At 40.8% G+C, this 15090-nt stretch overlaps 1 protein-coding gene across 1 annotated transcript in view; it reads right to left on the reverse strand.

The window, feature by feature from the left end:
* Positions 1-15090, reverse strand: part of ATP13A5 (ATPase 13A5) — a 116513-nt gene that overhangs the window by 83569 nt on the left and 17854 nt on the right. The window contains exons 2-6 of the mRNA XM_025377760.1: positions 12019-12192; positions 11126-11272; positions 10467-10537; positions 10282-10362; positions 727-796 (exon numbers count right to left, since the gene is read on the reverse strand). Of these exons, the coding sequence (XP_025233545.1) occupies positions 727-796; positions 10282-10362; positions 10467-10537; positions 11126-11272; positions 12019-12192 (543 nt within the window). The remainder of the gene's footprint in view (positions 1-726; positions 797-10281; positions 10363-10466; positions 10538-11125; positions 11273-12018; positions 12193-15090) is intronic.

Raw genomic sequence — 15090 nt, forward strand, 5'->3', positions numbered from 1 at the left:
AATAATAAAGCCATTTGAAAAAGACCAAAAGAATATATTTCAAATCTTCAAAAATTATAGAAATAATAACATTGCCTCATGCTGTGGACTGAACATTTGTGTCCCCGCTAAATTCATAGGTTGAAGCCCTAACCTCCAATGTGATGGTATTGGGAGGTGGGTTCCTTGGGAGGTAATTAGGTTTAGATGAGGTCATGAAGGTAGAGGTTCCACGATGGAATTAGTGTCCTGGTAAGAAGAGGAAGAGACCAGAGCTCTCTCTCCACCATGTGAAGACACAAAGAATGCAATACTCTGCAGGCCCAGGAACGGGTCCTCACCAGGAACCCAATATGCAGGCACCTTGATCTTGGACTTCCCAGCCTCTAAAACTGTGGGAAAGTAAATGTTTGTTGTTTAAACCACCCAGTGCATGACATTTTGTTATAGCAACCCAGTGGACTAACCACGCCCCCTACCACCACCACCACCACCATCATCCAAACTTAAGAGAGCAAAACAAAACAAACAGGGGATTATGAAGCAGGAATCTGTCTCACACTGGAAAGGAATTTTAAAGTACACCTGAGTTTAAAATAAGCAGTAGCAAAAAGAAGTTGCATGAAACAAGATATCATTCACATCAAAGTATTTATGTGTTCCTTCTAGGAAGTAAGAAGTAAGGGGCAGAAATTTATTTTTTCAAAAAAAAAAAAAAAAAAAAGAAAGAAAAAAGAAAACAGTTACCTGTTTAACAAGCAGCTTCCATATGGGTTGGATTTCAACCTCAATGGTGTTAGGCCCACACACTAATCTTCTGTAGGAGATTGATCATCCATTAGTGTCAGAGCTACAAGTTCAGTGACAAGTGACTACAGGCCAAACTAAACAGAAGTCATTTTTCTACTCTTTGGAGATTTTGTGACTTTGATTTAAAAAATAACATGCAAGTTCTTTTGAAACCTAATTCTAAACTACTATTTTTGAAATGAAAGTCAGTGCATGATGGACAGAGCTGTAGTCCTCGATACAAATATATTTTAAGTGTAGTACAACTCAAAACAAAAACTTGGAAAGATGCTTTCATTTTGAGTTACTTTTAAAATAATTTTATTATATACTAAAAGCAGCGAAAAAGACACAGCTATGCAGATGTTCCTAGACTTGTCAGGCGTTCTAGATTATCCTTGATGTTAGAAGTCATATCTATCTTACTTTGGTACCTCCAGCACCTAGGACAGGCCCTTAGTGTATGAACTGAATGAATATATAAATGAATGAGCAAATGAACTGGAAGACATGGCCTTCATGGCTAACACTTGGTAAATGTGTACATTATACACAAAGTGTAACACATGTGCATTACAACAGGAACGCATATTTCTATACTATTTTACCATTAACAAAGTTTTTACAAAAGATTCATTTGATCCTCACAATAGTCCAAAGGAAAGGGCTAATATCCCTATTTTGCCAATGGAAAAAATTACTCAGTGTGGCATGTAGCCAAAAGTGCACACATCTAGTATTAATCACGACAATGTAACTTTTTTTTTTTTTTGAGATGGAGTTTCACTCTTGTTGCCCAGGCTGGAGTGCAATGGCACGATCTCAGTTCAACGCAACCTCCGCCTCCCAGGTTCAAGCAATTCTCCTGCCTCAGCCTCATGAGTAGCTGGGATTACAGGCATGCGCCATCACACCCGGCTAATTTTGTATGTTTAGTACAGACAGGGTTTCTCCATGTTGGTCAGGCTTGTCTTGAACTCCCGACCTCAGGTGATCTACCCGCCTCAGCCTCCCAAAATGCTGGGATTACAGGCATAAGCCACCACACCCGGCCTACAATATAACTTTTCAACACAGTTGACAGTGTCAGAAACTGCACTTAGCCTTTTATATGCATTAACTCCTTCAATCATCACATTATTCCCATGAGATTTCATATTAGCACCTATTGTAATAAAAACTCAAGTTCAGATAAAGCAAGAAACTTTTCCAGGATCACAAAGCCAGAAGGAGGTAGGCTTTGTAGCATGGTCTATGACTCCACTTCACAAATCTGCCTCAGAAAGGATCAATGGGGAGAATCTACCCGAGAGATCTTCGGTCTCACTGAGGTATAACAGAGAGCTGAGCCCAAGTTTATCTAACTTCTTAGCCATATTTTTTCCAAGTACAATTGTAGTTTGCAAAGTACAGAGAGGACTCAAACCAAGGTCTTCTAACTCCATGCCATGAAAGCACTGAGGTTCAAGGATGTTGGGAATCAGAGAGGACAAACAGCCCATCATGCTCTTTGACTTCTTAAGTCCCTATACCTCACACTGGAAAGAGCCCATAACTCAAACCATTTCAGTACTCAGGACTCTTTTACACGATCTGGGGCAATGATCTGGTGTTAAGCAAAGTGTCAGAATTTCGGACCCCAAAGTTGGTCCTCCCTTCCCTCTCTCTACTTTGAATGCCCTTCCCACATTCTTCAGCTCATAAATGTCTGCTCAGCCGCTGAGAGCCAGATCTGACAATCAAGTCTAATGGTTGAGAAATGTGAGATCGGATAGACCTGGATTTGAATCCAGCTGAGACTTTCTGCTTGCTGTTCCCTCCCCCGGGAACTAATTCCCCCCACAACTTTGTATGGCTTACTCGCTCAGTCCCTGAATGAAACAAGGGTATTCCCTTGTGAATGAATTTCATTCTTTCTCTGTTCAAATAGCATCTCCTTACTGGGCTTTTTCTAACAATGCTGCTTAAAATAGCTACCCTGACTCTCAATTCAGATTCTCTTCATCTCCTCATCCCGCCATGCTTCATTCTAGTGCACATAATTACCTGAAATTACATGTTATGTTTTACATATTAATAAGTGTGCAAAAAACCAGACTGTGTCCTCCACTATAATGTACGCTTCCAGAGGACATCGATATATTCCGAATGCCTAAAACAGAGCCTACTATATGTTGAATGAATGAACTGACGACCGAATGAGGGGTCAGCCTCACTCTTCTCGTCTGTAAAAGGGGTTTTATAAAACATACCTAATAAAACTGCTATCAAGCTGAATGTGTGGCACACACCTGTAGTCCCAGCTATTTGGGAGGCTGAGGCAGGAGAACTGCTTGACCTCAGGAGTTTGAGACGAGTCTGGGCAACAAAGGGAGACCCTAATTTAAAAAAAAATCCTGCCAGTAGCATATGAGAAAAATACATAAAGCATTTAGTTCTCAATAAATGGCAGCTATCTTTGAAGTCTTACTCCCTCTAGCACAATTAACTCTATTTTTCTCCTTCAACAACCTTTCTTTTCTTAGCAACAGCACCTACATCATTAAATTATAATGTGTATTTACATGTATTTTTCCCTCAAGTTTCCTAGAGTCCCTTTAAAGGCAGAAACAGATTTTTTTTTCTCTTTTTCTTTTTCTTTTTTTTTTTTTTTTTTTTGAGACGGAGTATTGCTCTGTCACCCAGGCTGGAGTGCATTGGCACAGTCTAGGCTCACTTCAAATTCTGCCTCCCAGTTTCAAGCGATTTTCCTTCCTCAGCCTCCTGAGTAGCTGGGGTTACAGGCCCACACCACCACATCTGGTTAACTTTTGTATTTTTAGTAGAGACGGGTTTTCACCATGTTGGCCAGGCTGGTCTCAAACCCCTGACCTCGTGATCCACCTGACTCGGTTTCCCAAAATGCTGGGATTACAGGCATGAGCCACCATGCCCAGCCTAGAAACAGAGATTTTTAAATCCTGTCTAAAAATCTAACATCTAGGGGCACAGTGTCTGACCTAGAGGATATTCCCTAAATATTAGCATGAATAAATAAGGTTCAAGGCAGTACACAGGGTATGGAAAGCAGTTTAGAAAGCAATCCTAGCTTCTGATGCTCTTTGGCTCTCCAAGTTTGGCAATATTACCATTAAGAGAGAAGAGATCCCATGAGGATGGGGATCCAGCAGATCAATATTTGCCTGTAGATCATCCTCTTTATGGCTCATCTGAGCCATATTGAAATCACAGCCTGGCATGCCCCTTGCTGCTTCATCTCTTCTACCGCTTCTTGCCAAAAAATATTGTGTGTTTAGAGATCATGCACCCATCTCATTTTCAGCACAAGCCAAGCAGACTGTTCAGGGATGTTGACCAATGGCTGAGCAACAGGAAGAAAGATAAGATTCAAAGCTGGTTCACATGAGGAAAGGTCTAAGAAACAAGGGAGCTGACATTCTGACCAGCTGGTGGGGAAAATTGTTCCCAGAATGTTCCCAGTGGCTTCACAGAACAACACAGGCCAAATAAAATTCAGCAGACCTGCCTAATAGTTCTAACTATCCATCAGAAGAAGAGCTTCTTCGGAGGTGGATGGTCCCTCTCCAGAAGTTGAACAATTTTTCAGCAGGAAACCTGTGGAGGGGATTTCTGCAGGGACCGTGGACTAAACTTGAGGAATCATTGAGGTTTCCTCCAACCCTGAGAGAACAGTCAAGCTGTTAGAATTTATTTCTGAGAAAACAAAATGCAGATGACTAGGAGGACTTTCTCCTGGAGGAGGTCCATGTCCCCCATTTGTTATTCATTCATTCAGTCAATTAACTTGCCAAGTAATTGTTAATAATGTGTTGTGTGGTAGCCACTTTAGGCTCCAGGTGGGAAAGACGGAAGGAGTCCTCCAGGAGGAAGGAAGGGCATGTTAGAATTATGATGGGGCTTTTTCAAACTGCACCTGTGTTTTGCTCACTGCTTCCATTCTGATAAGTTTCCAGCAGGGTCTGCGGCAGGCAGGGATGTCTATAGTTCTCCACACAAACAATGTCAAGCCAGGAGATTCCGGCATAACCCACTTCCCGGAACTTAGGAATTTTTAGGAAGCAGACATGTAGAGGTTGAGAAAGTTCCCGTGTGATTCTGTTAGCGAGTTCCTGACTTCCCTAACACTCTCGTTTTACAAAGGGAGGAAGACCTGAGATCTTCACAGATGCATAGGACGTGGCACCAACTTCTGGGATTTGGATGTGGTTGTATCATACAGCAAGAGTGCTGGCCTTAGAGCCCTTCCATTAAAAACAATAATAAAAACAAGATTGGAGTATTTTGAGAAATTGCTTTATGGAAGGAAAACACCTCAATTTCATTACAGCTTGAACCTGCTTGTGTACTTTAATGAAACACTTATACAGAGACTGTATCTCCATTCTACAAATGACATGAGAGTTATTTTAGTTTTTTACATTTGTCCTCATCTGTGACCTGCCCATTTCTTTCATTGCCTAAATTGCATGTTTTCAGATAGCCTCAGGAAAACTTGGGAAGTTGGGCCCTGAGAGGATTTCAAGCCCTCCACCTGAGCTAAGTGAGGTGCTTCCAGTTTTTCTGGGGAAATGCCTTGAGTGTTCCCAGGCATGGGGATGCAGAAGGGAATGGACCAGGAGGACATCAGGAGTGGAGATGGGAGGACAAAGGAACCCAGTGCAGGATCCTGCCAGGGAGATTCTGGATTTAGGTTTACGGGTCCCTCTGTAGGGCTTTGCTCTAAATAAGGCAGAGCTAAGTGATTTTGTACTTTAAATGGGCCGAGATCCATAGAACCATGGATCTGATAATTCCACTTTATTAAAAAAGAAAATGATCTCAGTTCATTTAATTTTTATTACATACCTTATACATTAAATTTTAAAGAAAGGATATATACATGTTATATTTTTAAGTAACTCATTAACTTCTAATTGAATTCTAGTAGTTGAGACTATGTTATTGGCCTCCAGAAGAATGAGCAAAGCCCCTTTCCTCACCTCCAACCACTCCTGCCCTGATCATTCTGTAAAAGCTGATCTCATGGCTGAGTATCTACTACAGGGCTATTTTCTAGAGGTGGTTTCAAAGCGGATAGAGGTCATGGTATACAAGCATGGTTTCTAACTTTTCCTCTCCCCAAGACTGAGAAGTAAGAGAGTAGGGTCTCACAGCAGCCTCTCTCTATCCCTCTCTCTCTCTCACCTTCTTTTTTCTTCTTTCTCTCTCCCCTAATGTTCTGTGTTCTCATGGAACAGTTTCTGTAAGCTTGGAGCTACGCATAAATGGTAAACCTACCTTCTCTTGCTGTCACTCGGATTCCTTTCCTCTGGCGCTGACAAGCATGCCTTTTCTCTCAATGCTGTGGTAAACACTGAGAATTAAATGTGGCCTTGCGAATCACTAAACCAATGGGGAGCTCTCTTCCCAGCTTCGCATTCGGTGATGCCACCTTGGTGGCTTAAATTGGCCATGGATGGAATATTCCTACCATAGAAGCCAGCAAACCCTGTCTATCAAAGCTTTTTTTCTTCCTGAGAGCTAGGTCTCCAGCAAGATGATTGGTCTGGACTTAACCCCAAGTGTGTGTGTGTGTGTGTGTGTGTGTGTGTATGCGTGTGTATGCGTGTATGTGTGCGTGTATGTGTGTGTGTGTGTATATGTGTGTATGTGTGTGTGCATGTGTGTGCGCATGTATGTGTGTGTATACGTGTGTGTGGTGTGCGCATGTGTGTGCGCATGTGTATGTGTATGTGTATGTGTGTGTATACGTGTGTGTGGTGTGCGCATGTGTGTGCGCATGTGTATGTGTGTGTATGTGTGTGTGTGTGTATGTGTATGTGTGTGTATGGTGTGTGTATGTGTATGTGTGTGTGTATGTGTGCATGTGTGTGTGTATACGTGTGTGTATGGTGTGTGTGTATGGGTGTGTGTGCGCATGTGTGCACGTGTGTGCGCGCATGTGTGCGCATGTGTGCGTATGTGTGTGTATGGTGTATGGTGTGTGTGTGTATGTGTGTATGTATGTGTGTATGGGGTGTGTGTGTGTGCGTGTGTGTGTGTGTGTGTGCGTGTGTGTGCATGTATGTGTGTGTGTATGTGTGTGTGCATGTGTGCGTGTGTGCGTGTGTGCATGTGTGTGCGCATGTGTGTGCGCATGTGTATGTGTGTATGGTGTGTATGTGTATGTGTGTGTGCATATGTGTGTATACATGTGTGTATGGTGTGTGTGTATGGGTGTGTGTGCGCATGTGTGCACGTGTGTGTGCGCGTGTGTGTGTATGTGTATGTGTGTGTATGTGTGTGTGTGTGTGTATGGTGTATGGTGTATGGTGTATGGTGTATGTGTGTGTGTATGTGTGTATGTTGTGTGTATGTGTATGTTGTGTGTGTGTATATATGTGTGTGTGTGCGTGTGTGTGCATGTATGTGTGTGTGCATGTGTGTGCATGTGTGTGTGTATAGGTGTGTGTGTAGGGTGTGTGCGCGCATGTGTGTGTGCATATGTGTATGGTGTGTGCGCATGTGTATGTATGTACGTATGCATGTATGTGTGTATGTATGCATGTGTGTATGTTGTATGTTGTGTGTGTGTATGTGTGTGTGGGGGGGGGCGGGGGGTGGTGCAGGGGGGCTGGGAGAGAGTCCTTCCAATTCTGCTGCCAGGAAGTCATTTATTCCTTTTATTTTCTGGAGCCTGAACAAAAGGGACAGAAGCAGGGTGGGTGGGCTGAGTGAAAAAGAAGGTAAAGAGATGCTCAACTGATAAACGGTCTTAATAGGAAGACTACTTTTCTAGTTGAGGAATCAGGTAGGTTTTTTATTTTTATTTTTTCCCGTATGGGCTCACTTTTGTGGTGTAAAAGAATTACCTTGAGTGTCTTTTGACCTGTCTGGGACAGGCACCGAGATGGAAGTTTGAGTTCAGTTCGTGACAGGTGAAGCTAAGGAACATGGAACTGCTGGGACAGTTTACTTGCTCTCTTCCGGATCCCTTCTCACCATTTCTCTCCAGGGTAAAGTTACTTCTCCTGATGCTCGGATATGCTTTCACTACTGAAAAGTGAGAGCTACGTAAATCTGCATTGTCTCTCTTTCCCTGGTTGCTAGGGAGTCCATAGAAAAAGTTCGCATGTAAACTCTGTAGCTTTTCATCAGACATTCTTGTGTATCCCCCTTCATTTCTCACTGTACGCACTTGCTTTTTAATGAAAGCAAGCTCAAATTCACTAGGAAATTGGTAAGATATTACTCAACCATCCATCACACTTAATTTTTTCAAGGTCTTGGTCTTACCCTAAAAAATGAAATGAAAAATCTTCCATATTCTACTTACTCTCTTTTCGCCCCCCAAATAACATAAATATGGACTATAAGTAGATTATCTGTTCCATTCTTCATATTTGGAAAATGATACTCTTGTCTTGCTTATTAGATTGTCAAGTTCTATATTGTGTGGATCAGATTTTATTATTATTATTATTTTTGTGTGTGTGCGTGTGTGTGACCAAGTCTTACTCTGTTGCCCAGGCTGGAGTGCAGTGGCATGATCTCAGCTCCCTGCAACCTCCACCTCCCAGGTCCAAGCAATTCTCCTGCCTCAGCCTCCTGACTCAGCCTCCTGACTGGCTGGGACTATAGGCACAGGCCACCAAACCTGACTAATTTTTGTACTTTTAGTAGAGATGAAGTTTTACCATGTTGGCCAGGCTTGTCTCGAACTCTTGACCTCAGGTCACCTGCCTTGGCCTCCCAAAGTGCTGGGATTACGGGTGTAATCCCGGGCGAGCCACTGCGCCCGGCCATGGATCAGATTTAAATTTATGTACAACGTTTACTAAAGTTTGGCGCTTGATAAATAAGAAAAAAACATGAGGTAGCTGCACTGACCGGAAATCGTTCCTGCGGAAGTGGTAACCCAGGCAGAGTATGTCTACATCTATCATCTAGAATTCTTAAATGTCCTAGATAAATCCTTTAAATGTCTTGTATTTAGTGCTATTAAACCTATATATTTTAATGACTTTAAAAACTGTTTTGTGTGTCAATTTTTTGAGCATTACATCTGAAATCTTACATAATAATACCTTTTTTTTTTTTTTTTTGAGACAGAGTCTCGCCTGTCGCCCAGGCTGGAGTGCCGTGGCATGATCTCGGCTCACTGCAAACTCTGCCTCCTGCGTTCATGCTATTCTCCTGCCTCAGCCTCCCGAGTAGCTGAGACTACAGGCGCCGCTACCACGCCCCGCTAATTTTTTGTATTTTTAGTAGAGACAGGGTTTTGCCATGTTCACCAGGATGGTCTCGATCTCCTGACCTTGTGATCTGCCTGCATCGGCCTCCCAAAGTGCTGGGATTACAGGCATGAGCCACCACACCCGGCCAATAATACCATTTCTAACGCATTTTGCAATATTGTCCTAGTCCAGATGTCTGGTTCATTTTTCACAGTGTCTGACAGAGGAAAAACTTATAAACAACAGATTAGTAACTCTTAGACTTGGTGTGTGTGAGAATTATGGGGGTTGCTTGCTAAAAATGCATATCTTCTAAGTACCCCTTGCTCCTATAGAATTACCAGAATTATGAGGGTGGAGCTTAAAACCTATATTTTAAAGTATCAGATTACTTCTTAGCTTGAGAATAGGTGTTTCTGGCTGACTGTAAAGGTTAAGCAGACACTCTCTCTAAAAATGGGTGAGAAATAAAGGTGATTATAAGATTCTGGGGAACACTTGTAATGATTTCCTTTCAGATTTGCAAGGATTCATCATTTCAAATAATAGCTGAAGAAGGCAGGGACTCTGTATATCTGTGAGTTAATAATAACATAAGCATTTCCTAATTTACGTGCATCTATAGGTACCAATCTCATAATTGTGACACATTTTTGCCTCTCTTTCTCACTAGTCAGTGTCTCTGGGACAATGACTAAACCTTTATTTTTAGATCCTTAGTTCCTTACAAAGTACCTATTTGTTAGCTAAAAAATCAACGAATATATTAGCGTATTCATTTACTCTAGAAATATCTATTGAGCTCCTACCGAGAATCAGGCACTGTTCTAGGTGCTGCAGATATAGTGGTGAATAACACAACTAACTGAGCAAGCAAAAATCCTCATCTCCAGGGCTGTTTCTTCAGAGTAAAATGCAATCATAGTATTGTCTTTCTGCCTCTCCGAGGATTTGGAGGATGACTAAGCTGACATTTAGGGAATGACTCAAGATTTTTTTTAAGAAAGGAAAAATAAAAAGACAACACAAAGATGATTGCTATAGAAGCCTGAGATAAAAGATCAAATTTTATATGATTACACTGTTCTTTTAGTCTTTGTAAAAATAAGTTTGCCTAAGAAGAGAACAATTTAGAGTATCTCTGCTGCCAGTAAATGAACTTGGACTATATCGAGCTGATGAAGCATTATGCCGACAATGCACTGATGATAACTGATTTGATACTTCATTTTCTGTTGGCAGAGTTTACTCTTAAGGCGTATAGCAAGAGTCCTACCTGACCTCTTGCTCCTCACTGGTCAGACCCAATCCAAATGTCTGATGGATGTCAGAGCAGGAGTTGCTGTCTTCTAGCAACCTAGGAGGTAGTCAGGATAGGAACCACACTTCAGTTCATAGCACTCAACAAATCAGTGTTTTTCCCTATATCCTGACTTAGGGGTGACAAAACGTTGTACTCACCCAACTTTCTGAAACTGCTTCTCCAGGTTGTTCCAAACATACCTGATTTTCTGCACCTGGATGCATCGCAGCTGGGATGACAAATGTGATAGAACAGGTGTCATTCATAACATAAAGCTCATCGGGAGAGGGGAGTGATGTTCAATGCAGGATGCAGGTCCCCTTGTGGGTGCCTCCCTCCCTCCTTCCCTTCTTCCCTTCCTCCCTTCCTCCCTCCCTCCCTCCCTCCCTCCCTTCCTTTCTTTTTGACAGGGTCTCACTCTGTCACCCAGGTTAGAGTGCAGTGGCATGATGACCACCCACTGTAGCCTTGACCTCCCAGGCTCAATCAATCCTCCTGCCTCAACCTCCTGAGTAGCTGGGACTACAGGCATGCACCACCATACTGAGCTAATTTTTTACTCTTATTTTTAATAGAGATGAGGTTTTACCATGTTTCCCAGGCTGGGCTCAAACTCCTGGGCTCAAGGGATCCACCCACATTGGCCTCCCAAAAGTGCTGGGATTACAGACATGAACCACCATGCCCAGCCAGTCTCACTTTCTTTGATACATAGCTGTCATTCCCATTCCAAAAGTGTGATATTTGGAATTTTCATTTAATAAAGTTATGCTTTCTCTGCAAACATGCATAACACTGTACTCTTCAAGTAACTTACTTTTAATTCTGGCTTTATTAAGGCTTGGTTTATGATAGAATGGCAGTCAGCCACCAAGGATTCTTCCCACTTCTTGCTTACAGGAAACTTCAGTGTGGATAAGTAGAGGCAGAATACCTTCTTCCTCATATATCGTTGAAATTTGTCCTGGAAAAAGACCATCCAGTTCATGAAATTCTCAAGTGTTATTCAATAAGATGCTCAGTCAACCAAATACCTACCAAGTGCTAAACAAGCGGTTTTCAAAGTTTGGTACAAAACTTTGACCCAAATAAGAGCATCAGCTTTATCTCAGAACTTACTAGAAATGCAAATTCTCAGCCCCACTTCAGATCTACTGAATTAAAAACTCTGGGTGGGGCCAGCAGCCCTTGTTTCAATGAGCCCTCCAGATGATTCTGATATGCACTAAAATTTGATAACCACTGTGCTAGAAAATAAAAGGAAAGATAATATTTTTCAGGAAAGCTTTCTCTCCAGAAAATAGTTTCTAGCTATATTAAAGTGACATCTAGGTGTTTAACATGTGTAATATCCTCCAAAATACGTATTTTTGAAAACCTGAATGACCATTCGCATGTTATGGTCTCTAAAAGCTGTAACACTGACAGCCACTGCTCATGGAATGGCGAAGAGCACTCCCTGTTGGCCTGATGGGGTTGAAATTTCCCCAAGCGGAAGCGGAAGAAATGCTCTTCACTCCTGGGTCAAAATGAGAGACAGCAAATGGATTGCAGAGATAACGTTGCCATCTCCTGTTCTGATCTATGGAAACTCTTTAAATAGAGGAAATCTACCCTCTGAAATATAATACCAGCCACAGAGTTGTGCCACAGAGGCAACACAGAAGACACGGTCATGGCATTCGAAATAGAAAACAGAAGGGCACGCACTGTTGTCCTCAGCAAAACAGTGTCTGCTTCTCGCAAGGGGCATGGGATGCAGCTGGCCCACACTCTCCACTGGGGTCTCCAGTAGAACAGCAGCAGAAGGACCCCACAGGTCAGCACGGATGCGACAAGGCAGAGGGCTTTGCGTACACTGTGGTCCCGGTAACCAAACACCTCCTAGAGAATCAATTTAAAAGATCACTCTGTTTTTCTTTTTTCACATAAACATATTGTTTTCTTTCAATAAACCAAACTTTAGATGAAGGAATATTGCTTGGGAGAGAAATCTGGTTGTAGGTGGTTAAATCAAGTTGACGGCTTGCAGCTGTCCGCTGATCAAATCAAAAAGGAAGGACTTATTTTACTACCCTGGTATATGGAACTAAAACATTAAATGGAAAGAGTATGGAAGAGGCAGATTTGTTTTCTTCTATATATTCATAAGAGTCACCTCAGATTTTTATAAAATACTTCATGTTTTGAGGCAGATTTATTTTCTTTAGGCATTAGGTATTTTAAAAATTGTTAATATGCATTTGTTGTAAGAAGATGATAAAATTATGACAGATGTGATCTACACTCACACATCTAGCTTTATCCATTCAGCTTTGTCTTATAATAACATGATTGAGGACGATTGAAAGTTTGAATAAATGTACTATTTTCTAGAACAGTATGATGATATAAATTAAGGAATTACCTGTGGACAAGAAAGACTTTCAAAAAGCAGCTTATGTTTATTTACCCCGATAGTAATACGCTAAAATATTTGGACTTTTACTAGTAGGTGAGTTGATATTTGTCATAAACTGAATAAAGATTTGAGATTTGATTCTAGAAGGAAAAATTGCCAAACGATAGATTTGCTTATTCAAAGCCAATTTCTAGTTCCCAACTTCAACAGTGACATTTCATAGCATTGTTTTTTAAATTTGAAAAACCAAATTTTCAGTGCATTTTGAAGCCCCTGAGGGATGCTGATTATGAATAAGATCTCTACTATTCTATTTTAGGTTCTGCGGTTGTTGTTTTTTTGCTTTTTAAAAATATGACTGAACTCTGAATTTTCAGGTCCAGATCACAGGACTATCATGTTGAGAAACTTAGTTTTTAGTAAGTGTCTAGAGCACTTTTGATGAGGGAATATCCTGCATTTTATGCAGTTTAGATCATGCTATAAAAAATCTCTTAAGATTTTTCCACTGACCCTCAACACTATCATCCACCTGAGAAAAAAGTTCATTAAGTTCAGTGAGGCAGCCACTCTATTTTGAGATTATTCAAATAAGGTTTAAATTAGAAATATGCATTCACTCTGCTTTTAAGCATGTTTTCAATTGGTTCTCCTCTTTCTCTTTCTGTTCCCCCGATTCTATAAACCTACTTTAGTTTTATTTGTGAATTATAGTTTTATTAGGACCAAATAAAATGTATATGCCACTTTACGTATTATGTCATAAATATACATTCTTTTACCAAGAGTTATTTACAAGGGCTTACTGCCAAAGTCAAAGTGTGTGCAAAAATAGAAGCAGAGCAATTTGGAATCTTAGTCTAGCTTGTAGATGAAATGAGCTCATTCATAAATAACTTTCTCTTTTTCTGTTTATTTATATGCAGTAATGGCAATGAAAATCATAATTCTGGTACCCCTTCAGTTCTCTTCTACACAACGTTTTTAAATTAAAAAACAAACTCACAGTGCTAGCAAGACTGCAATGAAAGCACTACCCCTATATAGTGCCAATAGCCTTGTGAACTGGAATAATTTTTCAGGAAAAGTAAGGTACCAAATTGTATCAAGAATTGTAAAGATATTTCTACTCTTTGAATCAGTAATTCTTCATTTGAAAATATGCCCTAATGAAATAACATCTAAATGAGATAGTTTTGCATATACAATGTTCAGTGCAGCATTATCTGTAATAGCAAAATCACTGGGAAAACCAAATGATAGCTAATGGTTCAGTAAGCTGTGAAACATCAAAGCAATGGACTATGGTAGAGCCCTTAACAACAAAATATATAATGCTAATGTAGAAACCTGGGGCATACTGTGATATAATGTAAAATGGAGAAAAGAACAAAGAACAAGCAGAATAAATGGAAAACAAGTAGCAACATTATGAAATTTAACCCAACTATATTAGTAATTCATTAAATGCATATGGCCTTAATACTATGATTAAAAGCAAAGATTATTAGACTAGATAATAAAAGGCCTATTGTATGCTATTTACAGGAGACACACTTTAAACATAAAGAAGTGGATACATTAAAAAGAAAAAGAAAGGGAAAATATACCATGCAAAAAGTAGAAGAAAGCTGATATTGCTGTATTACTATCACACAAATTATATTTAAGGATAGTTAAGGAAAAAATACTATGAGAGAAAAGGAAGGATATTTCATAAGCTAAAAGATCAATTCAACAGGAGAACATAACAATCCCAAATTTTTGCACTCTAAAAAACATAGTTTCAAAATTTATAAAGCAAAATTGATAGAATTTAAATCTATTCTCATCATTGGAGATTTTAGCGCAACCCCCTCTCAACAACCAACAGAATAAGCAGACAAAACATTCCGTAGGAATACAGGAAGCCTGAACAACTCCACTAGCTACATTGATCTAATTGACAAATATAGAAAATTACAGCCAACAACTGCAGAATTCAAATATTTTTCAAGTACACATAAAATACTTACCTAAATTGAGCATATGACATTGGCCGGGCGCGGTGGCTCAAGCCTGTAATCCCAGCACTTTGGGAGGCTGAGACGGGCGGATCACGAGGTCAGGAGATCGAGACCATCCTGGCTAACACGGTGAAACCCCTTCTCTACTAAAAAGTACAAAAAACTAGCCGGGCGAGGTGGCGGGCGCCTGTAGTCCCAGCTACTCCGGAGGCTGAGGCAGGAGAATGGCGTGAACCCGGGACGCGGAGCTTGCAATGAGCTGAGATCCGGCCACTGCACTCCAGCCTGGGCGACAGAGCCAGACTCCGTCTCAAAAAAAAAAAAAAAAAAAAAAAAAAAAAAAAAGGAAAAGAGCCCGGGGGGGGGGGGGGAAGC

The sequence above is a fragment of the Theropithecus gelada genome, chromosome 2 (genome assembly GCF_003255815.1).
Source record: "Theropithecus gelada isolate Dixy chromosome 2, Tgel_1.0, whole genome shotgun sequence".
In the NCBI taxonomy this organism is placed as follows: domain Eukaryota; kingdom Metazoa; phylum Chordata; class Mammalia; order Primates; family Cercopithecidae; genus Theropithecus; species Theropithecus gelada.